This window comes from Megascapheus bottae, chromosome 9 (genome assembly GCF_031878675.1).
Source record: "Megascapheus bottae isolate mThoBot1 chromosome 9, mThoBot2.hap1, whole genome shotgun sequence".
NCBI classification, from domain to species: domain Eukaryota; kingdom Metazoa; phylum Chordata; class Mammalia; order Rodentia; family Geomyidae; genus Megascapheus; species Megascapheus bottae.
Genome location: NC_143517.1, coordinates 54,524,406 through 54,549,067, shown reverse-complemented (window position 1 = coordinate 54,549,067; position 24,662 = coordinate 54,524,406). Strand labels below are relative to the sequence as shown.

The 24,662-nt window shown below is 42.1% G+C and overlaps 1 protein-coding gene across 1 annotated transcript; it reads left to right on the top strand.

Moving 5' to 3' along the window:
- Positions 1–1,449: 1,449 nt before the first annotated feature.
- On the top strand, positions 1,450–24,549 carry Has2 (hyaluronan synthase 2). Its single transcript, XM_090338727.1, has 4 exons — positions 1,450–1,680; positions 12,187–12,813; positions 22,093–22,194; positions 23,620–24,549. The coding sequence occupies exons 2-4, from the start codon at positions 12,187–12,189 to the stop codon at positions 24,547–24,549; spliced, it is 1,659 nt and encodes a 552-aa protein (XP_090194853.1). The 5' UTR covers positions 1,450–1,680.
- Positions 24,550–24,662: the final 113 nt, after the last annotated feature.

Sequence of the window (24,662 nt, the reverse complement as noted above, 5' to 3'; positions counted from 1 at the left end):
CCTAAACAGTGCCACCTACTGTCCATGTTAGGTCATTCGCATTTTTTTTTTTCTTTTTCTTTTTCAAGAACAGAGAAAGAGCAGTGAGGGGAGCAAAAGAAACGGACCCCAGCAAACAAACCTAGGGAGCATGGAAAGAAATATGGGGAAGGGGGACAAGCAAGGCTTGCCAGCAGCGTGAGGCACTGGAGACATCTCTGCAGAGATAGCCGTTTTGTTTGTTTTTAAACATACTATTTCAACTCCGGCGGTTATTTTTTTTTAATTGTATTGCATTTCCTTTTTTTAATGCATGCTGCCTGCGTGTTTCAGGCTTGGGAAGCATGCAGAGCAATATACATTCTCCTTTTCGCGCCCACCCACAGCGAAAACTTCCGCGCCACGGAGGCTTCCGACGCTGGCTGGTCCTCTTGGACCACTTCGGAGGTGGCTGAGGGAAAGGGTTAAAAAGTGGCACCCCTAAGTCACAGTCTTCCTAAAGCGTCCGTGAGGACTCGGAGAGGGGGGTCCCCACCCCATCCGCGCGCACCCCACATCCTCTTCCTCCATAACCCAACCAGCGGTCCTGCCTGGCTGCCAGGACTTAGCCAAAGGGCACCGTTTGGCTTTAAAACAAATGACTGAAACGGCCGCGGGGGAAGTTGGTGGCCGGGGGGGGGGGGGGGCGATCCTCCAAACCGGACCTGGGATTTGGGGACCGTCTAGGAGGCCGGGGTGGCGGGGGTGAGGTCCCTGCGCCCTCCGCCGCGGGAGGAGAGGAAATCAGGTGGTGGCTAGAGCGTCTTTGCGCACACGTTAACAATCAAGTTAATTGAATTCATTGGCGTTCAGAATGGGCCTCCACCTCCGAGAGAGAGCTTTGAATGGCCCATTTCTCCCCCCCACCCCATCCTCCTCCTCTTCCTCCCCCTCCTCCCTGCCTCTCGCCCTCCCACACTCTCGGTTCCCTCCCCTCCGGGTTCCCCAGTCCACACCTCCCTCCTCCACTCCCCTCACCCCCCACTCCCTCCTCCGCCCTATTAAAACACCCACCAGCTCACTTGTTAAGACCCCCTTAAGTTGGAGGAGGCAGCCAGGCAACAGCAGCGAGGAAGAAGTCTGGACGTCTGGAAAGAATTACCCGGTGCTGGCTTCAAGCAGCCCATTGAACCAGGGACTTGAACCAGCCCTAGCCAAAGACTTTTCTCTCCATCCTGTGCTCCCTGGGTTCTGCTGAGGTTTTTCACCGGCGCCTTTTTTTTTTTTTAAATTTTCTTGACATAAAAAAAAATTGAGAGAGAGAGAGAGAGACTTTTCCTATTGAGGGGAAGGAAACTAGAACAACCCCAAAAAAGTTAATTTATTTTTAAAGCACAGCTAGTTTGGTTTTTTTTTTAAACAAGGAATTGCAAGACTGAAGTTGAACGGAAATAATTAAGGGAATATTAGTGGGTTTTTTTTCCCCCTCTCTCTCAAAAAGTGGGAGAGCACTAACTCTTGAAGACTCCCCCATCTCTTCACCCCATCTTTTAGTTGTTTTTTTTTTAAATGTTGTTTTTAAATTTCTTGTTTTTCTTGGCCGGTCGTCTCAAATTCATCTGATCTCTTATTACCTCAATTTTGGAAACTGCCTTCTAGCGACCCTCCTCCGGGACCACACAGCCAGCCTGCGGACGACTTTATGACCGAGAGCCGGGCAAGGTAGGGGAAGAGGGCGTGTGGGTGAAGGAAGACATAATCCGCATCTGTTATTCCCCCCCCCCCCTTTCCTTTTTTAATGATCCGTTTCTGTAGAAAAGTTTTGAGGTCTGAAATTTTCCAACAGGCTGAAAAAAAAAAAACCCCAAAATCAGAGATGATGGTGATGGTTCCCCATCCTAACGGCGCCGGCCGGGACGGGGACCCTCTGTCCGGCTGGGGCCCGCTTTCCCCCTCCAGGGATGTACTTTTCCATTCTACCCTTTCCGGAGCGCCCGACGAGGCTGCGGAGTTGGGGGGCCGGGGCTGGTCTGGGCAGGGTCCGCGCGCTCGCTCGTTCCCCCCACACCCCCTCTCACGCCCGCCCCCCTCGTCTCACCCGCTCCGTGCGGGGTGAACGCGTCCGGGGAGAGCCTGGGCCGTCCGACGGTGGAGAGAGCTGTTGGCTTCGGGCTGGGGCCGAAAGGGTTAAGCGGGCTCCGTCTGGCGGCGCGGGTGGACCGGGCGGAGGAGGGTCCCGCGCCACCTCCCCTGCGCCGCCTGCCTCTCCCGGCCACTCCCTCCTGTCCTCCCCCACACCCCGGCCCGGGCGTCAGGGTCCGCCCGGGGTTCCGCTCCGCCGGGGATACCCCGAGGCGGCGCGCAGCCCTCGGCGCGCGTGGGGACCGCGCGGCGGCGGCGCGTCCCCGGCCCGTTCCGACGTGGCACCGGGCACGCGGGCGCTCCCATCCCCAGCTGTGGCTGGGGACGCCTCGGGGTGGGGGTGGCGGGGGCTGGGGAGGGAGGGGGGGCGTCGGGGGAGGACGGCGCGCGCCGGGCGGGGTCCCGCGGGGCGCGGAGCGGCGGTGGGGAAGCCTGGGTCGGGAACGGGAGAGGGTGAAGCGGCCGTGCCGAAAGGATCGTCCAGGCGGAAAGAGGCAGCGGGGAGCCCGGAGGCCGCGTCGGGGGTTGGTGGGGGTGACCGGGAGACTGGGTCCGGTTACGCGGGGAGGGGAGTCCCCCTCTCCACCCGCCGGAGCCCGCGCGGAGTACGCGGGTTTAGGGGTGCCGAGCATCTCTGGGGGAGCCAGCGGTGGCATCCTCCTCCCCCGCCCTCCGAACCCCGTCCCGGCCCCTCCCCGCCCGCCATCCAGCTCCCCGCCCTTCGGGGACGCAGCTGCCAAAAGGGACTCTGCAGCCAGGCTCGAGAGGCGACTCGGCTCCGCCCCACGTGGCCGGGCTGGGATTGCCTCTGACGTCACGGCCAGGGGTGGGGGGGGCGTGACGCAAGCGAGCGGGAAGCCCCGATTGGCCCGGGAGGGCATCCCCGGGGAGGGCGCGGGAGTCCGGAGACGCGCGGCGGTGTGCGGAGGGGCGGTGGAGGCGGTGGAGGCGGAGGCGGTGGAGGCGGAGGCGGTGGAGGCGGAGGCGGTGGAGGCGGAGCGCATCCCCGCCCGCCTGCTACAGGTTTCCACTGTCCTCCCCGCAGGCTGGCTTGCCTTAATTCAGTGTTGGGGGATGATTGAATCAGAGGATGTGTTCTGAAACGATTGTAAGGTTACGGATCTCTCATGGTCAATGCATTCAAACTCAGAATAGAAAGTTTGACACTGAGAAACTCAGTTTGTGCTTACACACCCCTCAACGGATGTGTGGACATTCTAAAGTTTGTAAGAAAATTTAAATTCTAGATTTGATTTCGGTTTTGTTTTGTTTTGTTTTATTTATTTATTTATTTATTTTGCGTTGTGGGTCCTGGGGGCTTGAACTCTGGGCCTGGGCCCTGTCCCTGAGCAATTCAGCTCAAGGCTACCGCCCTACCCCTTGAGCCACAACCCCACTTCCGGTTTTCTAGTGATTAATTGGAGATAAGAGTCTCCAATTAGTAGTACTGGGGCTGGCTTTGAACCTTGATCCTCAGATCTCAACCTCCTGAGTAGCTAGCATTACAGGCGTGAGCCAATATGCCCCGCTGTGTCCATTTTTTTTTGTTAAAGCCATGTAGAATATTATTCTTATTATTTTCATTTTCTTTATATGAGTTGGATAGAAAAACTTGGTAGATACATTGACAGATACATGCTTTTTTTGTACTTAAAAATAAAGCCATATATTACCAAAGAGAATTATGCAGCACATAAAATCTCAGTAATTTAATCAATCATCAGCTAGCATCAATTTTGAATATCACTCTCAACAAACCAAACATGATATTCTGTCAGCTACCGTCTTGGCCAACAAGAATTGTGCCACAAATGAACAATAAACTGACTAGAAAGTAAGGGAGCTTGTGAGTCTATGGGCTATAACTCCACAGTATTGAATTTCATAAATACTTTTCCATATGTGGTTTCTGTTTTCACTAAAATTCTTTTAAAACATTTTTTTTTAATTTTAAGCATATGTCCTTTTCTTGTTCATTTTCTATTCTTGTCACTAGGTATGAAGGCTGTTAGCCTAGGGTGCAAGGTGGAGATTCCTGTCAGCAAAATTATAGTACACAACTTCATTTTAAATCAAGTCGTTTGTTAGGATATCAGCTTCGTGCATTTTACATAAAGTACAATCCATAAATTAATGTAATGGGAGAATAGAGGATAAGCCCCATTAAAAAATTCTTTTCTATCCATGTCTAGCCAGGTTGTATTTCCTCTAACAGACTACAGGCACAAAGCTGGCACCTGCTGCTGCAGCAGCCAGTGGAGTCAGCTAAGGGTATAGAAAACTCATTTCTTCCAACACGACTTGGCTTTAATCCTTCTTGACAGTTGTCATCCTCTCATGTCTAGTTTTGAATAATTTAAGAATAAGATTTTACAGACTGGACACTTATGCTACATTTTGCTACCTATGGTTACATAGGAAGCTTTATGAGAATCCAGATAGGTCATATGGCATTGTAAGACTTGCCTTCAGTGTGAATTAACTTTAGGATGATGTAGCTCAGGAAGCCAGGGAGCACTTGGAAGGGTTAACTTGCTAGGAATGATTGATTAAAATTGATAATGCAAAGAAAGAGGAATCTGAAACTCCAAATTCTGGATCCAACCTTTGAAAAGTTTGAATACTAACCTTGTCAGTTTGGTTCCAGGATTTCTGCTGGGACTGGGGAGTAAAGTGCAGACTTCAAAGACAGGGGAAAAGGAGATAAACTAGGAAGGAGAGAGAGTGGAGAGGAAGGGGGTAAAAGGAGGGAGGAAGAGACAGACAAGAGATAGAGAGAGGGCTGGAGGGAGGGAGGAGGAGGAGAATGTTGCAGGTGGGGAGCTATTCACACAGCATGTGCTGAAGGGGTAACAGTCTGTAATGCAGAGAGAAAGTTTATCTAGAGAGGTTTACCTCAGACTTCCAGTTCAGAACTTTAGCAGAGGGAATATACTGAATGGAGGTACACAAATGCAAATGAGAGCATAAAGTCATTTGATTTTAATCCAGTGTCATACATTATAATTATCCAGAGGAGAGTTTATACTTGTGATGATCTGGTTACAGCTCATGAATGGGCTCAGAATGCTGAAACTACACATCAATAACATTTATGAGTCCTCTGGTAATTCATATAATCCACAAAATTTGGGAATCATTATTAGCCATTTCTTCACTAAACCTTCCTAATCCACGGACCAAGAACTACCATGTAGTAAATACAGCATATAGAAGGCTCAGGACTTGAAGCACGGTATGTATTCAATTACTGGGTATTGTTTTTATTGCTATTATTGTGGTAAGCCAAGATTTTAATCCAAATGAAGACTAATTTAAGGTAAAGAGTGCACTTGATCTTCCCTTCCTGAGCCTTCCATGTGCTCTATTTACTACTTACAGCAATCCAGCCTGTTACCTGCTATTTTTATGGCACAGGTAAGAAGCTGAGACTTAAAGAATAGATGACAGTAACAGTTTTCTTTCTATTCTTATGTGATTGACAAAGGCCCAGAAGTAGGGTTCTTTTTTTTTTTTGCCACTCCTGGGACTTGAACTCAGGGCCTGGGTGGGCACTCTCTTTGTGTTCAAGGCTAGTGTTCTGTCACTCGAGCCACAGCTCTACTTCCATCTGTTTTGGTGATTAACTACAGATAAGAGTCTCTTGGATGCTTCTCTCCAGGCTGGACTTGAACTACATTCCTCAGATCTCAGTCTTCTGAGTAGGTAGGATTATAGGAGTGAGCCACCAGTGTCTGGTTGGAGCTGTTCTTCTTCTTCTTCTTCCTCCTCCTCTTCCTCCTCCTCCTCCTCCTGCTCCTCCTCCTCCAGCTCCTCCTCCTCCAGCTCCTCCTCTTCTTCTTCTTCTTCTTCTTCCTCCTCCTCCTCCTCCTCCTCCTCCTCCTCTTCCTCCTCCTCCTCCTCCTCCTCCTCCTCCTCCTCCTCCTCCTCCTCCTCCTCCTCCTCCTCCTCCTCCTCCTCCTCCTCCTCCTCCTCCTCCTCTTCTTCTTCTTCTTCTTCTTCTTCTTCTTCTTCTTCTTCTTCTTCTTCTTCTTCTTCTTCTTCTTCTCCTTTGTGGGTCATGGGGCTTGAAACCTGGGCCTGGGTGCTGTCCCTGAGCTCTTCAGCTCAAGGCTACCCTCCACCTCCTTGGCCTGGGTGTTGTCCTTGAGCTCTTCAGCTCAAGGCTACCATCCTACCCCCGGAGCCACAAACCCACTTCCCATTTTCTAAGAGTCTCGGGTTCTTTAGTGGGGTTCTTTAGTGCTCGGGCTGGTTTTGAACAGTGATCCTCAGATCTCAGCCTCCTGAGTAGCTAGGATTACAGGCATGATCCACTGTTCCCAGCTTGGAGCTGTTCTTTTAAGAAGCTTTTAAAATGATATCTGTTCACTACCCCTGATGTGAAAGTAGACTTTCTCTGCATTGGCTCCTAGAGTCATAGCCTAGTCATTTATTCCCAATATATTTTATCAACTAACTGCCAAGTGTCAGGCTCTGCTTTCAGTCTAGGGACAAACCCACCATTGAGACAAAAGAGGGCCTATGGCCCTGTGGTATAAGCAAGTACTACTTAGAAAATCAAGCAGAGTCAGGAGAATGCATGTACCCATGGGCGCAGGAAGGGTAGAACAGAGGAAGAGGTGGTATCTGAGCCATTTTTCGAGATGCTGAATCAACAAATCAGAATGCACTTCAGCTCCTTGCAGATCAAAAGTAAGAAGACTACTGTATGAAATCTATGGGGACTGGGTTCTCACCACTGCCCAAGCCAGTGGTAGCAGCTAAGATTCTCCCTGCCATGGTGCTTCCTCTCTGGTTAATGTAAAGAGAAAGATCAAGAGAGAAGGGAAGGCTCTGGTCCCCTGTCTGTCCCATTTGGAAAAGATAAGGTGAGGGCAAGCCTGGCTATCTGTTCCACAGGGTTTTGGCTGCTGGCTTTAGGAGCAGAATTGTGGTTACATAGACAGGGCCAGCAGTGTCTTTTGGAGCAGCACCATTCCATGTATCTTTAGGTTGGGCTCACTAGGAAGAAATTCCACCTGGAAATCTCTGAGCTTTGGCTGGCCTTGCCCCTCTGTACATGAGTATATGCTCATTCCACACTTTACATATCACTAGGGGCATACTCCAGATTTTCTCTTAGCAACATCGGACACACTTTCTCTCTCTCTCTCTCTCTCTCTCTCTCTCTCTCTCTCTCTCTCTCTCTCTCTCTCTCTCTCTCTCCCCCTCCCTCCCTCCCTCCTCTGTTTTTTTTTTTGTGTTTTTTTTTTTTGCCATATAGCCTGTTTCATTATGTGGATTTAAATCTACTCAGTAGGTTTATTGACAATGCTTTAATCATTAAATCTCAGGCTACTACAGGGTTTGTTTGTAACTTCGGGTTCTTTCTTTGTCTCACGCATACCTTATAAGACATGATTAATATCTTTGGCACCTAAATCTATTAAGATTAAATGATATTCTGTTGTTAAATGAGAGAAAAACTTTCCTCACTGTCAGCAGTGCAGTAATCCTGACTTTGTAATCCTAGCTACTCTGGAGGCTGAGATCTGAGGATCAAGGTTCAAAGTTCAAAGCCAGTCCGGCACAAAAGGACCTGAGACTCTTATCTCAAATTAACCTCTAGAAAATGGGAAGTGGGGTTTGGCTCAAGGGTAGGGCGTAGCCTTAAGCTGAAGAGCTCAGGGACAGTACCCAGGCCAAGTTCAAGGCCCATGACCCACTAAAAAACCAAGACAACAACAAAAAAAACGCACAAAATTTTTCCCACTGTTTGAAATATAATGAAGAATGAATAAATATTAGCTGCTATTATGGCAATGAGGATGAAAATAATAAAATTTTATTAATTCAGCAGATATTTATTGAATTTCTAGGAAAATCAGGCAATGGCTTATGTCATTGGAGCACATTAGAAAAAACAGACTATACACACACAAATACATATTGACATGTAGAGTTTGCATTATAGTGTGTTGATCTATTCCATACATTTTATTTTAGCCAGGAATTCGGTGGAGAAAATGACTTGATATCATGTTCAGTAGCAGTTTGAAAATCAATTAAAGTCTGATACTGGTCACAAACATTTAGATGTTATATTGTGAATTTTTATAGACTATAGATTTCTAAAAGCATATTCTATCTAACAGGATTTAAGATTGAACTTACCTTGTTTTTCCGATTTAACAGAAAAAAAGAAAGCCAACTACTCAGATGTGGTCCTGTTTTAGTGTACTTGTGAGACAGAGCATTTGAATTAGGGATTGTTTCAGAAAGCCTTACACATATGGTGCCCATATCTGTGAAATCGCCTTGGGGAATTAAAAAAAAAAAAAAGGAACCACATGTCCTGTTTGTCACTCTTTGAGATCAATGTATCCCCTCAGCAAAGCTGTGTCTAAAATGTGCCTTTTGCCCTTTGGCCTGCACTGAGAGTTACTCTTGTGTCACTCCCTGCAATGCTGAGGTATCTAGCAGAATATAAAGGTTCGTGTTGTTGCAGCTAGCTAGCAACTTTTCCCAGGCTTCAAAAGGACATTCTGTGGACTCCTATGATGTAAGAGGGTGTTCCCACTTCAGCTGTGGCCAGCAGATGTGATGTGACCATTTTATGTCCACGTGTGCCGATAAAAGCAAGGAAAATGTGAATAATGGAAAACAATGGCAGACAGGGTGGGTTGGGGTGGTTTTTATTTTTATTTTTTTTCTTTTTTCCTTGCTGGCAAGGGTGATTTCTAAATGTAAGCGAAACACACACTTAAGCTTCTCCCTGGCAAAGTGCTTTAGTCCCCTTGAAATTTTTCACTCTTGTGAGAATGACTCATGTCTTGGAAATGACAAGTTCCAAGTCTGGTGCTTGCAGCACCTTTAAGCAATGGTTAGTGGAGCCCTTGAGTGTTCAGTGTCTTGCCAGCTGGGGTAATTAACAAGGCATGCTGATCTTGCTTGCCTGTCACTAGAAACGAAACATTTCTCTGTTTTTCCAGAAGCCTTAACTTGCCATTCCTGTGATGGTTGCTTTTCCCAGGCTCCTGTATCTCCCGCTATGCATTCCCAGACGACTGCTAACAGTGGAACAGTTTGTGTTCTGTTTTTATTTTTTTCCAGCTTCCTATGTTAATAACCCTTTACACTGCATATATTCTGATTTCTAAAACCATTTCCATGAACTTGATTGCACTTAACTCTTCAGCAAAGCCCTGTGAAAAATCTTTGACAAATACACCATTTAAAAAAAAGTGAGATAGCTGCAAGTTAAAATCTGGTCTATAGACTGCTTTGCATTTTCTGGGGTAAACTGGGGTGAACTGTTTAGAGTAAACTGGACTCTGGAATGCATAATGACAAGCAGAGGAACAAGCAAAAATCCATAATTTATTTCTCTGTGTGTGTGTGTTCCATGCATGCACATGTATGTATGCATGTGCTTGTGTGCATGTGTGGGTGCCTGTGCAGACTTGGGGCTTGAATTCAAGGCCTATGCTCTTGTTGAGCTTTTTTTTATTTGCTCACAGATCTCATTTTTACCATTTTCAAGTTTTTTGTTGGGTAAGTAGAGATTAGAGTCTCATGGTCTTTTCTGCCTGGGCTGTCTTTTAGCCATGATCCTCAGCTCTCAACTTCCTAAATAGCTATGATTTCAGGCATGAAATCACCAGTGCCCAACCAGAATTCAGTTCTTTCTAAAGGAGGAGTCTGATCCAGATGGCCTCATTTGTGAGTGGGTCCCTGTCCTCACCACACTTTGAAGGCCACACTTCTTCCCTCTTGGGCCCCTGAAGTCCCCTAAGACTTTGTTAATATACAAGTCTGCAGTCTCTTGCAAGCAAAGACAAGAACTGTCAGAGGGGACACAACCTCGCTCTTCAAAGATGCTGCTGGATTTGGCCCATCTCAGATTTCCAAAGCACACCATAGAGACTGCTTACCATGGAGCACCATACTAAAATCTCCCAGAATTGTAATAGGCACACACTGAGGACTGCCTCTGTGTACGTGTGAGCAGAACATTTCTATGGCTGAGCAAGGTGATAGATCTATGCAAGTATTACAGTCCAGAACATCTGTGTTCTACACGGACACTCAAATAAATGTAAGACTTGGTGTGTACTGGAAAGCTAGGATGGCATCTGTAGGAGGAGCTTTTTACAGAATTACTTGTTTAACCTAAGTAGTCATTTAACACACATACATATTCAACTTTCAAAACTCAGCTGAAAGTACTAATTGTATGACAAGTCCTCCAAGATGCCATGAAAGACTAAAGACGGGACAATTACATTTACACCAGAGTATCCCTTAGAAGATAGTTATTAGTTCTATTGTTAAAAGAAAGGAAACATTCAAAACTCAAGAGAAAAAAATAAGCCTGTAATCCTAGCTAATTAGGATGCTGAGAACTGGGGTTGGAGGATTGAGGATGCAAGCTTGATTGGCAAAATCCATGAGACTCCTATTACTAATTAACCAGCAAAAAGGACAAGTGGAGGCATGGTTCAAGTGGTAGAATACTAGCTTTGAGTAAAAATGCCAAATGAACATCTGAGGCTCTGTGTTCAAGCTCTAGTACTGGCACAAAAGGAAAGAAAGAAAGAAAGAAAGAAAGAAAGAAAGAAAGAAAGAAGAAACGAGAGGAAACATATAGAGAAAAGAGGAAGAAAAGAGGAAACATATAGAGAAATGTCTTACCTATTGGTTCTTGAGTTGTTCAAAAATCTTATTGAGGCAGTAGCCTTGAGCTTAAGAGCTCAGGGACAGCACCCAGCCCCAAAGTTCAAGTCCCAGGAACAACAAAAACAAAACAAACAGAAAACTGGGCTCACTGGCTCATGCCTATAATCCTAGCTACTCAGAAGCTGAAATCTGAGGATCAAGGTTCAAAGCCAGCCTGGGCACTAAAGACCTTGAGATGCTCCAATTAAGCAATAGGAAAAAGGAAGTGGGGCTGTGACTCAAGGGGTAGAGCGGTAGCCTTGAGCTGAAAAGCTCAGGGACAGCTCCCAGGCCCAAAGTTCAAGCCCCACAATTGACAAAAGAAAAAAAATTATTGAGGAAAAATGCAAAAACCAAGGTAAGAACAAAATTATTAAGATCTGAGGTAGTTTTCATATAGGGCTTTCATTTATGGCATTTATTTATTGAGTTATCAGTCACAGGGCTTGAACTAAGGGCCTCAGCTCTGTGCATGACATTTTTCACTCAAGGCTATCACTTTACCCCTTTGAGCCTCAGTCCCATTTCCAGGTTTCTGGTAGTTTGATATGAGAGATTTGAGATAAGAGTCTCAAGCACTTTGCTGCTGGAGCTGTCTTTGAATTCTTACCTGCACATCTCCGCCTCTTGAGTAGCTAGGATACAGGCATGAGCCATCAATGCCTGGCTTGTCCTAGAGCTTTTGACATTCATCTGCTGGCATTAAACATGCTATTATTTCTCTTTTAAAAAATATTAAAAAATATTCATTGTGTGCTTACAAGGTTCCTGACTCCCTAGTATCTAGCCATATTTTAAGAGAAAATATGGAAGTAACCAAGTGTAAAAATGCACATTTAGAAGATGAAAGCAAAAGAAAACCCCGAGGGCCTGAGAGGTCAGGGTGACACACAATGTCACGATGCTGGTTGATCACCAAGTACGGGCATCCAACTATTCTAAGGTCCAATCTCAGCTGGCTGTATGGAAAGTTTGTTAATTAAGGGATTTCACTATAAATGAGATGAAATCACACATGAGAAATTTAGCAACATTTTGTGTGGATTTTTAACTTCTCAAGAACCTAACACAGAGCAAGAACAAAGATCTCTCGGGACTTTAAGACACTTTCTTTCCATCTCTAGCTGTGATAACTTACAGAAAGAGCAGGATGAAAAGCCAAACTGATGCATCCAGATATTTTGCATACAGGTTATGATATTCGGTGGCATCATCACTTCTTGGAAAAAGGCATCCTTAACCTACGCTTTTCTTGCAGATGGGCGAGGTGGGATCACACATACATAATGCAAAAAATTGAGTGTTATGGCTCTTGGACCCTGTCTTGTCTATAACAAACGTGAGTCAAGAATGCTTAACCAAGAGTGTCATTTGATTGCATTGCAGATGCATTGTGAGAGGTTTCTATGCATCCTGAGAATAATTGGAACCACGCTTTTTGGAGTCTCCCTTCTCCTTGGAATCACAGCTGCCTATATTGTTGGCTACCAGTTTATCCAAACCGATAATTATTATTTTTCTTTTGGACTGTACGGGGCCTTTTTGGCATCCCATCTCATCATCCAAAGTCTGTTTGCCTTTTTGGAACACCGGAAAATGAAAAAATCCCTGGAAACCCCCATTAAGTTGAACAAAACGGTTGCTCTCTGCATCGCTGCCTATCAAGAAGACCCAGACTATTTAAGGAAATGTTTGCAGTCTGTGAAGAGGCTCACCTACCCCGGGATTAAGGTAGTCATGGTGATCGATGGGAACTCTGAAGATGACCTTTACATGATGGACATTTTCAGTGAAGTTATGGGCAGGGACAAATCAGCCACTTACATCTGGAAGAACAACTTCCATGAAAAGGGTCCCGGTGAGACGGATGAGTCCCACAAAGAGAGCTCGCAGCACGTAACTCAACTGGTGTTGTCCAACAAAAGTATTTGCATCATGCAAAAATGGGGAGGAAAAAGAGAAGTCATGTACACAGCCTTCAGAGCGCTGGGCCGAAGTGTGGATTATGTACAGGTAGGTCTCCAAAATTTCTGCCAGGGCAAACATACGTTTAAATAAAGCAGCTTTTGTATCTCTTCAGTCATATGCTATAGCCCACCCTTGCTCCTTCCCAGCACAGTACTTCTTTTAGTTCATTTGAAAACAGAACTACTTTTGAAAGCCAGGAGAAAAAAAAATAATCTCATAAAACTGTTAAGGCTATCTATGAAAATGCTTACTCTTGCCCTGCTATTGATTGGGAGTCAAGATTAGTTTTGACAGGAGACCCTTCCTTCCCGTCTCTTTCCCACCCGCTTGACTTCTTGGTCCCTTTAGGTTTGCCAAGTTAGACCCAACGTCATTTCCCCTATTCTCGAGAAAAAGAAATTTTCAAAGAAATCCTTCAGTTCTGTAAGAAAATAGTGTCTGCCTGAGCAGAAAGTTTTTGAGGCTGAAAGAAAAGGCTACAAAATGATTTGCACAGAGACTAGACGTTAGGGAAGAAGTGAGAACTTTGATTTAAAAGAGCACAGAATTTAAAACTGAGAGTGAGAAAGAAGGGACATGAAAACAAACAAGAATAGTAGAGCAAAACCAGAATAATGTTTATTTCTCTCCTCCTCACACAATATTACCTCACTCATTGCAGCCTGACCTTTGAAAGCATTTGGGATGGTGTTTGCTGGTAGGCAGGCTGTGCCTCTCATTAATTCTCTGACAGCTCAGAGCAGAGTTTCTTCTGTCCTGGTTTCCATCGATGCTTTCTTTTTTTTCTTTTTGCAGTAGGTATTACCAGCTACATACTTAGAATGCTAACCGTCCACCATTCTTAGTCCTAGTTCACTGAACAGAATAAACCATTGCCACCAATGAATTGAGACCGTCATGTCAAACAGTATATTTCAGGTCCTTAGCAAAAGTGGTTTCTGTTGTTGATTTAAGCTTTTTTTCTGTTACTATTACTATGCTATCATCTGGTCTCTAGTTTAAAAAGTTATAGCCTCTATGTAGGCTAATAAAAAGTACAGCAGCATCTACCATTTGTTACCAGCTGAGTTTGAGATATTTTACTGATGATACAGTTTTAGCATACCTACTGGCTGAGCTGGCAGATATTCTTTCTCAAGTTCCCTACATATTTCTCAATGTTAAACCTTCACAATGAAGGTACATTTTTGTTAACTCAGGACAATCACATTTATATACTCAATTCAGGTCTAGCTGAAAGGATACGATATTTCCCCAAAAAGCCACGTTATAGAACCTTAGAGGGCACAAAGACTGAAGCTCTGTGCCTAAAATGTAGGAACATCTGGTTGGATATTTCATCTTTAATTCTACTTAAAACAACTGCTGCAATTGTTAGTCTCAGTTAAGACATCATTGTGTGAGTTCCTTCTTTCTTTCTTTGAGCCTACTCCTCCCCAACGCTCCTTTCTCTCATCATTCTTGTTTTGAATTGTGTTTGTATCCTTGACAACTCTACACTGTGCTTGTCCAGGAAAAAAAAATAGGAAAGGTTAGACTACAAGTTTCTGCTCAGACTCTAATCATATTGGAGACCTTTCTCTTCTCCAAGCAGATGCCTGCAGAAGATGGAGTCCAGCAGCTGCTGTAAACTTGGCCCTGAGCAGCTCTGAGACACTCAGTCACTTGTAAACACTCAAAAGAAGGGTAGAAATCTGTTAGCATTCTACAGCTGATAATTCCATTCTGCTGCCCCTCATCAAACCCCAGCTATTTAGCTATGCTTGACCTATAAAGATGGTAATAACCCAAGGTTAAACACTCTCATCTCCTATTCTGACTCACTCAGGCTTGAGGAAGAGAAGAGCAGAAGCCATAGGAAGGTAAAAGCAATAGGGTACGAGGCCGTTAGCTACTCTGCTCGTTGGTGGACATGGTGGAGCAGTAACTGAGGGAAAGCAAGAAACAATGTTCAGTTCTTATGCAGCACACAAGACAAACTAGAAGCTCAGGGAAGAAACTGATGACCTGCTTACATGTTTGCTGGAGAGTGATGCAGAACTGTAGCTAGAGATGGCCCAAGACATTGGTTCTCAGCCAACAGCTGGGTCCCCGCTGCTCATCAGTGCTCTTCACTGATTCTGAATGTCTTGGTTATTACTCTCATGACCTATTATTTCATTCAGTCACCCTGTCCAAACTCCGCCCTGCTTAACTACTAACAGATGACCTTGTTTCTTCTTACAGAGGAAATGAACAGGACTGCTTCTGAATGTGCTTAAGCTTATCTCCTCTGCTTATCTGACTTCAGCAGCATCCAACCTGACTTCCGGTCTCAAGGTTATCCGAGATTCCTGGGACCCTCTAGATTTACTTACTTTGGTCTACTCAGGAGCAATTCTCTACCTATTGTTGCCTGTCCATCCTGCTTATTTTCACCTATATCTATCTCTACCGACTGCTGTCCAATCTGTAACCAGATTCTGTGTCCAGAAGAAAGCCAGTATAGCTTTCTGTGATGCTATGTTTTCAGAGATAGATAGAGGAGGTAGAAAACCAAAGAAGAAAAATAACAAAATGTGAAAATAAGGTAATATAATTTTTTCTTTACAAAAAGAGGAGAAAAGACTTTTAAATGCAGAATTGATGTGCCTGGATAGGGCTTTAAGGTAACTCTCTAAAATAATTCTTATCATGAAAGTAGCATATGTTTATAATAGCATATTTGAAGAAGATAAAAACCAAGAACACTATTAAAATTGCCTGAAAGAAACAACTAAATGAGTCAATGCTTTCCAGTGCATCCTTTCTTTTTTCCCTATTCTTAAGATACTTTGGGTTTTAATATCTAGATTACCTAGTTGTTTAATATCTTTATAATTTTCTAATGTTTTAATTCAAAATCAAAAGCATTAAGTTAAAGATATTTAGTTTGGAGCCACCATTCTGTCAGATAAAAGAAAAAAGTACCTCGATGATATATTAGAGATTTCTCAGGTATGAAGCACACAATATGAATGTGTTCTGGTTTAAAAATTATTACATCCATCATTCTCTGACAGGAATTTTTTTCTCAAAAGTGTGACGAGGAATAATTGTTTTCTTGTTATAGCACCCTACAAATCTGAAATTCTTACAGAAAAGAAATAAGATTACATAACTCATAGTTAGTACTACAACTGACCCTTAGTATTTATGGATTCTGTACTTGCAAATTTACCTGTGCATTAAATTTTCAAGTAATTCCCAAATCAATAGTCACAGTAATATGATGGCCACTTGAATATATCTGCAAGAGCCTAAACTTTGAGTCAACCAATATACATGTTCCAGCCTACGTCAAATAATGGGATACTTCATTTTCTCCTCTCAGAATTTTTGTTTTGTTTTTGGTGGGTCATGAGGCTTGAACTCAAGACTGGGGCACTGTCCCTAGGATTTTTCTCGCAAGTCTAGCATCACATCACTTTGAGCTACAATGCCACTTCTGGTTTCTGATAGTTATTTGGAGATAAGAGTCTCATAGTCTTTCCTGCCTTGACTGGTTTTGGCCTGTGATCTTCAGAGCTGAGCCTCCTGGATTGCTAGCATTATAGGCATGAATCACCAGCACCCACTCAGACTTTTATATTGTGAGAATTGCTCTTCTTAGTCTTACTTTGTGTCCTGTGTAGGTGCTTTTGTTGATATCGCTGTTTAAACTGCTTCCCATATGTGGTACTGATATGTTGTCCTGTGTTTGAAGTACTTGAAGGCTATGGCATGATTTAATGGAATTGACTTTCCCTTCAGGTATGAGTTGTTGCTGTGCTGGGCATGAGTTCAGTAGTATAGCTTCATTTCCTTATATTTGAGTAGAAACCCCAAGAAACTAAGGCTATATGTTGATCTACTTTTAAATTACCTTTAAAAGTAGAAGTTCAGAGGATCTTAGCTAGGTGTTTCAATACTGGTGTCTCAAATATTTCCATTATTTATGCTCCTTCACAGAACAGGGCCTGGGCAAGTGTTCTCTATGAAGTTATAATGGACACTGAAATAGAGAATAGTTAAAAAAAAAACCCAAAATGACTCATTTGCTTTAATTCATTGCATGAGGCACTGGCCCTCTCTCAGGGAGTCATAGCTTACTTGTAATTATAAATTATAATTGATAATATGTTTTAATTATAACAGGTACTCTTACTCTCTTTGAAGCCTCATGAGTTCAAACCTTTGATTTAATTTCTTATTAGTACATATGACTTCCATTTAATGTTAGCCATCATTAAATTATATTATTCCATATACTGCAACTATCACAACAAATGTATGAGGTTGATATCATTTAACTGTTTTTTCTTCTGCGAAATGGAGTCTTTAATGATTAAAAGATGTAGGGTGAGGAGGCCAAGTTAGTGAGGCTAGTTCAAGTTCATCTAACTGGTTAAATGTGGTTTGGAAGCCAGGTCAATTTGAATTTCAAAGTTTTATATAATGCTCTTTAAATTTTTTCCAATAATATGTTTACTCTGGGATTTAGGGAGAACAATATCAATTTACATTTACTGAAAAGTAACGATATAGTTGAGGATTTTGTCATTCACTTCCTTTTGTTAGCTACATTGGTTGAGATAGGGTGAGTTTTGTGATCAAGCTATGACAGATTCAAGGGCAAATTCTCTGCACTCTGGAATCTTAACCTTCATTGGGTGAAGGTTAAGATGAGGTCAAGGTTAAGAAGAGAGATTAAAGTTAAGGGAAAGGGTCAAGGTAAGGAAAGACTTGAGCCTCAGAAACAGGAAAAGGATTGAGTTAGTAGGAACAGAGAGGATCTGATTTATGTTCAGCCTTTTTCCTCACTGGAGACAGTCAGTAATTAAGATTTCTTCTTGCTGTGCAGTTTATAACGCCCCTTTTGAAGTGGAGTAAAGTAGTAAGGGAGATCCATCAGTTAAGCTGAAAGAAAAGACAGTTTTAAAAAATGAATCTAGGGGCCGGGAGTTTGGCCTAGTGGTAGAGTGCTTGCCTAGCATGCACAAAGACCCGGGTTCGATTCTTCAGTACCACATACCACATAGCAAAAAGCCAGAAGTCGTGCTGTGGCTCAAGTGGTAGAGCCCTTGCCTTGAGAAAATCCAGGGACAGTGCTCAGGCCCTGAGCCCAAGCCCAGGACTGGAAAAAAAAAATGAATCTAAAAAAATGGGAAGATTTGTCAGTTTGGGTTGGGTTAGATAGAATTGGTAAGGCATTGGGAAAAACAGTATTTCTACAGTTTTTGTTTAGATTTTTGGACAAGTTCAACAACTTGTAAGATTAATTAGGGAGATCATTTGGAAAAAACAGGAATGCTCTAGAAACAGATCCAAATAAATTTCAATTTTCAGTTTCTTCATATAATCAGGGCCCTCTCCTCTCCATTCTTCTCTTCCTCCTTCTCCTCCTCTTCCTGCTTCTCTTGTGCCAGTAGTGGAGCTTGAACTCGAAGTCTCGCATACTCGTTTAGCTTGTTTTTCACTCAAGGCTGGCACTGTTGCACTTGAGCCATTCCCTCTCTTCTGGCCTTTTGCTGGTTAATGGGTGATAAAAGTTTCTCAGATTTGTCTGTCCAAGCTTGGTTTCCAACAGAGATCTTCACATTTTAGCCTAGGATTGCAGATGTGAGCAACTGATATCAGGATGAGACTTTTCCATATGGAATTGACCTTTATTCTTTGTGTTTTCTCTGTACCAAGATATCTATAGGTGGTAATGACTGCTATGATCATTTAGGTTTGGGCACATTTAAGAAGTATAAAAACTCAAGGGTTAATGTGGACTAAGAGCCTACTTCTCTGTAAGTCCTTTGTAACTCAAAAAGAACTTTTATATGCAGTGCTTTACTAATGTCCCATGGCTGTAGCAAATGACTTGTTGACAGTCACATACATAGTAAGTTACAGGACTTTAGACTTCAGTCATCTTTTTCCTGTAGGCACTTGTTCTTAAAATTGGCAAGGATTTCACTGGAGGAAATCTATGCTAGTTTTAATATTCTGTGTTTTATGTAGTTTCTCTGTAAGACTGCAGGGAGAGGGAGGCAACTTTAAAAGATCTATTAGGTTTAAACCAATTGATCTTACTGTTTGTTACTTTTATGGAAACAGAACGAACCTTTCTCCTGTGACTAAATATTTTGAACTGAGCGTTGGCAAACTTTGCTTGTGAAGGCCAGAGAATAAATACTGGGTTCTGCCATGGCTCCTTGGTAGTGTTGAAGAATGAAAGCAGCCATAGAGAATATGTAAACAAATGAACATGGCTGGATGCCAATAAAACTTTATTTATGAGTAGTAAAAATTGAATTTCATAGAATTTACATGCATCACAAAAATCTTCTTTCGATTTTTTTTTTTTGATCAGTTACTTAAAGATACAAAACCATGCTTATCAGCTAGGCTCTATCAAAATAAGCCAAATTTTGCCCACAGACTTTAGTTTGCCAGTGACTGCTTGAGATTGGGGTGAAAAGAAAGTGTGTTAACTCTTGGCTGAACTAGGGAAGCAGGAAGAAGGGAAGTTTTAAAGTCTTTGATTGCTTTGGGGTTAAAATTGAGGTGGCTCATTTTTTCCCAATGATGTCTTATTGTATTCACTCACTGTACTAAAAATTGTGAGTTGGTTTCATGTTCCTGTTGCCTTCTGAGAAATCCTATAACTAGTGATTACATGATCAATTATATGATTTCAATGAGTCATAGTGATAACCTCAGACTGTTTGTACTTTCTCCTGTTTGCAAGACATGTTATATAGCTTTTCCATTGGTGAGAATCAATTTTTCATTAACCCAGATGTCTCTCTGAGATTATAGCTCAGGGCTGAAAAACCACCATTCATAAAACTGCATACTTAATATTTGCGAGGAAGTAACAAGAAATCCTATCAGACCATAATGGAGTATAATGAAAAGAAAATGACAATATGTCCTTGAATTTACCTGTTTTTTCAGACTGGCATAGACTGGCTTTCTAATTGGCATTTGACTGGCCAAATCAGCATCCCAGAATAGAGACAAACTAAAGCCGTAAAATCCCTTGATAACAATCCTCCAGAGATGACTGAGAGCTTGTCTTCTGATACCACCAGGCTCAAGGAGGCAAACCAACTCTCACAGAACTTCCTGCAGTTCCCACCTTAGGAAAATGGGAAGGGCAGAGACCAATTTAAATATGTGGAACCTCAGAAATTTGGTTCAACTTTAAACATTTCAAAGTGGCCATTCTCAGGCTAGCTTGTACTCAGAAGCAGGAGGAATTATTTGGACATTCAGTCTGAATTGCTCCCTTCCTGTTGTTTTTAAGCTTATTTTAGCTTTCTGGTTTTTACCTTCCCCGTGTAAGTCAGTAGAGGTAGGTGTGGCCCTTAGGTTTGCTGGGTTCTCTAACAGGAGGGGATTTCTGCCTTTACCTTTCTCTCCCCCTTATTACAAGGCCTATTGCCCAGCTGGTACCTGTAATACAAATTTGTGATAGGTAAGGTAAAGGAGAGGCAAAATACCACTTAGAGATGACTTTGTGGAGATTCCTGAGGCTTGAGATGTTTGGATTTAAAACCCAGTCTTAGTAATGTCCTACTTTGTAGTGTGGAAAACATAGGCTTACTTGCTTATGCCTATTTTTCCACCTTAAAATTAACAAGACTTTGCTGAACCTAAGTGCGGTGCCAAAAAGTAACAGACTGGTTTTTGTTTTGAAAAATTGAGTGCTTCTAAATAAGCAACATAAAAATTTAAAATCTACAAGTTAACCCTTAAATGGCTGTAACTAGTTAAATCTAGAGGGCAATAAATTTCTCTCTTATAACTGGATATCGCTTGTATTCCTTAATTTCTTACATTCCAATAGTGTTGTTTATATAGGTGATTTTGCCAGCATTTTTCTTTAACAAGTTTTTTTTTTCAGAGTAGGAAAGCTATTAATAGAGTTGACATGGGTTCTGTAAAAATATTATTGTTATTATTATTATACTAGTACAGAGCTTGAATTTCAACTTAGTAGTTCAGCTGGAGCCACATCTCCAGTCCAACTTTTTGCTGGTTCTTTTGGAGATTGAATCTTGAACATTTCAGCTCAGGCTGGTTTTGAAACAAAATCCTCAGATCCCAGCCTCTGACGAGCTAGGCAGTATTTATTACAGGTGTGAGCCATTTATAGCAAAGCTATAAATGTTACTCTTTTTTTTTTTTAATTTTCAGTTTTGTTTTTGTTGTTGATCATGGGTCTCAAACTCGGGTCCTGGGCACTGGTCCTGAGCCTTTTTGTTCAAGCCTAGTACCGTACCACATTGAGCCACAGCTGTACTTCCTAAAGGTTCCTCTTAATTCAATCCAACAAGAATGGCCAGACTCCATGGGAGAATATGAGTCTGAGTACCACTGACATATTTGTTTACCCTAGATATGTTCTTAAGGGGTGTATAAATACATGATTTCCAATAATTTTTTTTTTTGACCGTCCCGGGCCTGAACTATGTCATTGGGCTTTCCTCAAGGCTAGCACTCTACCACTTGAGTCACAGCACCACTTCTGGCATTTTTTCCGTGTATGTGGTACTGAGGAATTGAACCCAGAATAGCTAGGCTATTCTCCCAGCCTCTCCAAAAATATTCTTAAGATTGGTTTGGTTACAGGATTGCTTGCTTGACCATTTTAAAGCATAAAAATAGATAATTACACAATAGGTTCAGGTGATTTACATCTGCTTTTAAACCCTAGAAGAAAAGTTAATACTGTAGAATAAAGAGATATTCTGAAGTTCATGCCAGATCCTTTCCTCATGCAATGTCATTTACTAAACCCAGGTTCAAAGGACATCCTTCCTAGAACTATACAGTTATAGCTACTTTTATTCACCATATCCTTCCTAGATATATCTTCTCCTTGATACTTAACAAATTTTAAAATTATAATTCAGACCCAAGGGACAAGTTGTTTAAAGTCACCACATAAGGAAAATGACAACAAAAAGATCTCTGGTGTGACTAACCACTTTATATAAGACTGAAGTGCTATCTGGACACATGATTTTTATTGCCAAAAGTTGGAACATTTCTGACCAACTGGGAAAAGATGGCTAGCACGTTCTTCTAATTATTCTATTTTGCAGTCATATTAGCTTAAATATTGAGCCTGCTATAAAATAAATGATATCTATTTACCATCATGTACTATGCCCACTGCCATGTCCCTAGCACTTCCTAACTGAGGTCTTGTGCCAGTGAGGCTGAGGAAATAGCAGTGTGTCTGCCCAAATATGACTACATGGTATTTACTGTGAGCTCTTCTTTTATCTTTTTTTAACTCCTGTTGTACTTTCTTCTTTGTAGGTATGTGACTCTGATACCATGCTTGATCCTGCCTCATCTGTGGAGATGGTAAAAGTTTTAGAAGAAGACCCCATGGTCGGGGGAGTTGGAGGAGATGTCCAGGTATGTGTGATTGTTTTATTTATTTATTTACTTGCATACTTTTAATAACACACTTAGTTATCGGTTCCCTGAATATATATTTATTGTGTACTAACTCTGTGCCAGGAATTGTTTTTCTTCATAGAGATGTTCAATTTTATTGCTTGTTTTCCTTTCTAAATTGAAATCATAAGCATTTATCTGAAGACCTGGTCCTAGTGACTCATTAAATTGAATGAAACATAATTTATGTAATGATTTCAAGTATGTATCCATGGGTCACAATTTAATATTAAATGTTTTGCTAGAGTCCCATACTAGATGAAGCTTATTTGGTTACAAGCATAAAGAAATGGAATTATGGTAAAGAATGGATCATATACCTTATGTCTGTATATTTTAAAGCCAGCTAATATATGCTTGCATGCAAATATAAGTGGGAAGAGGGAGATGGGAAAAAAGAGAAACTAACTCAAATTATGCTAGTTAGAAAAGCAATCAAAATGAATACAAAAGAGAGTTTTTTTCCATAGATCTATTAATGAAGAAACAATTGGTAAAGCAAATATTTATTAAGGTAATTTGAAGGTTACAGGATGGAAAAATTTACATGTGAGAAAAGATAAAAATTAAAACAGGCTTCTTTCGAAAACATGAGTTTTCATTTTAGCAAAAGATGGGAAATATGGAAAATTTACCTTGAAATTTATCTGAAAAGCCTATTTTATATATGCAAAGAAATCAGGAAAAACAAAAATACAGCAACTGACAAAAAGGGTGCAGACAGAAGAAATGTAGTAATATTTCCAATAAGAAAAAACTTATAATTTCCAATAGCCTTTATCTAAAAACAAAAAACAAAAAAAATGCCAAATCCCACTATTTCAAGACTCAAATTCTAAGACTCAGAGCTCAAGCCCCATGACCAACCAAAGGAAAAAAAATATTCAAATTCTGTGGGGAGGCCAAAGAAAACTCATTTGATCACTGACATTACAAATTGTATTTGGAGAATTGAGAATGAAAGTAGCAGGCAGGAATTGGGTAGCTTGGAACAGGGAAAGCTAGGACTTCCACGCCTTCTAATCATAAATAGTAGGAAAAGGTTTTCAGAGAGAAAAATTTAGGGTCTGAGAACTGAAACCTAGCTTCAAACTCTAGCATCAGAGCAAGAAGCATTAAAAAATACAGAGCAATAAAGACGACAGTAATGAAGTAGAAACAATTAATCATCAAAGAATCACCACATATCCCCAACTAACCAAATTAATGAAGCAGCATAAAATTAAAAAAAAACAAGACACAAGTATACCAGAGAGAAAAGAAAACTAAACTCGGAGTGTAAAGTAACTGATTTCGTACAAGGTAGTGATTTCAGAGCAGTTGGCTTTTTCTTGGTATTCTTTAGCTAAGGCTTCCTTTGTCTATTTTCTTTTCTTCTTGCAGATCTTAAACAAGTATGATTCTTGGATCTCCTTCCTCAGCAGTGTGAGATACTGGATGGCTTTCAATATAGAAAGAGCCTGCCAGTCTTATTTTGGGTGTGTCCAGTGCATTAGTGGACCTCTGGGAATGTACAGAAACTCCTTGCTGCATGAGTTTGTAGAAGACTGGTACAATCAAGAATTTATGGGCAACCAATGTAGCTTCGGTGATGACAGGCATCTCACAAACCGGGTGCTGAGTCTGGGGTATGCAACAAAATACACAGCTCGGTCCAAGTGCCTTACCGAAACACCCATAGAATATCTCAGATGGCTAAACCAGCAGACCCGCTGGAGCAAGTCCTACTTCCGAGAGTGGCTATACAATGCAATGTGGTTTCACAAACATCACTTGTGGATGACCTATGAAGCGGTGATCACTGGATTCTTTCCTTTCTTTCTCATTGCCACAGTAATTCAGCTTTTCTACCGGGGTAAAATCTGGAACATCCTTCTCTTCTTATTAACCGTCCAGCTAGTAGGCCTCATCAAATCATCTTTTGCCAGCTGCCTTCGAGGAAACATCGTCATGGTGTTCATGTCTCTCTACTCAGTGTTATACATGTCAAGTTTACTTCCTGCCAAGATGTTTGCGATTGCAACCATAAACAAAGCTGGCTGGGGTACCTCTGGAAGGAAGACCATTGTTGTTAACTTCATAGGACTCATTCCAGTCTCCGTGTGGTTTACCATCCTCCTGGGGGGCGTGATTTTCACCATTTACAAGGAATCCAAGAAGCCATTCTCAGAATCCAAGCAGACCGTTTTAATTGTGGGAACCTTGCTCTATGCGTTCTACTGGGTCATGCTTTTGACGCTCTATGTGGTTCTCATCAACAAGTGTGGCAGGAGGAAGAAGGGACAACAATATGATATGGTGCTTGATGTATGATCTTACATTGGTTGTTTCTGATCACACACACACACACACACACACACACACACACACAACACCACACTGCCTTAGGGACGTGTACACCTAGGGACTGTACAGCATTGTGGCGT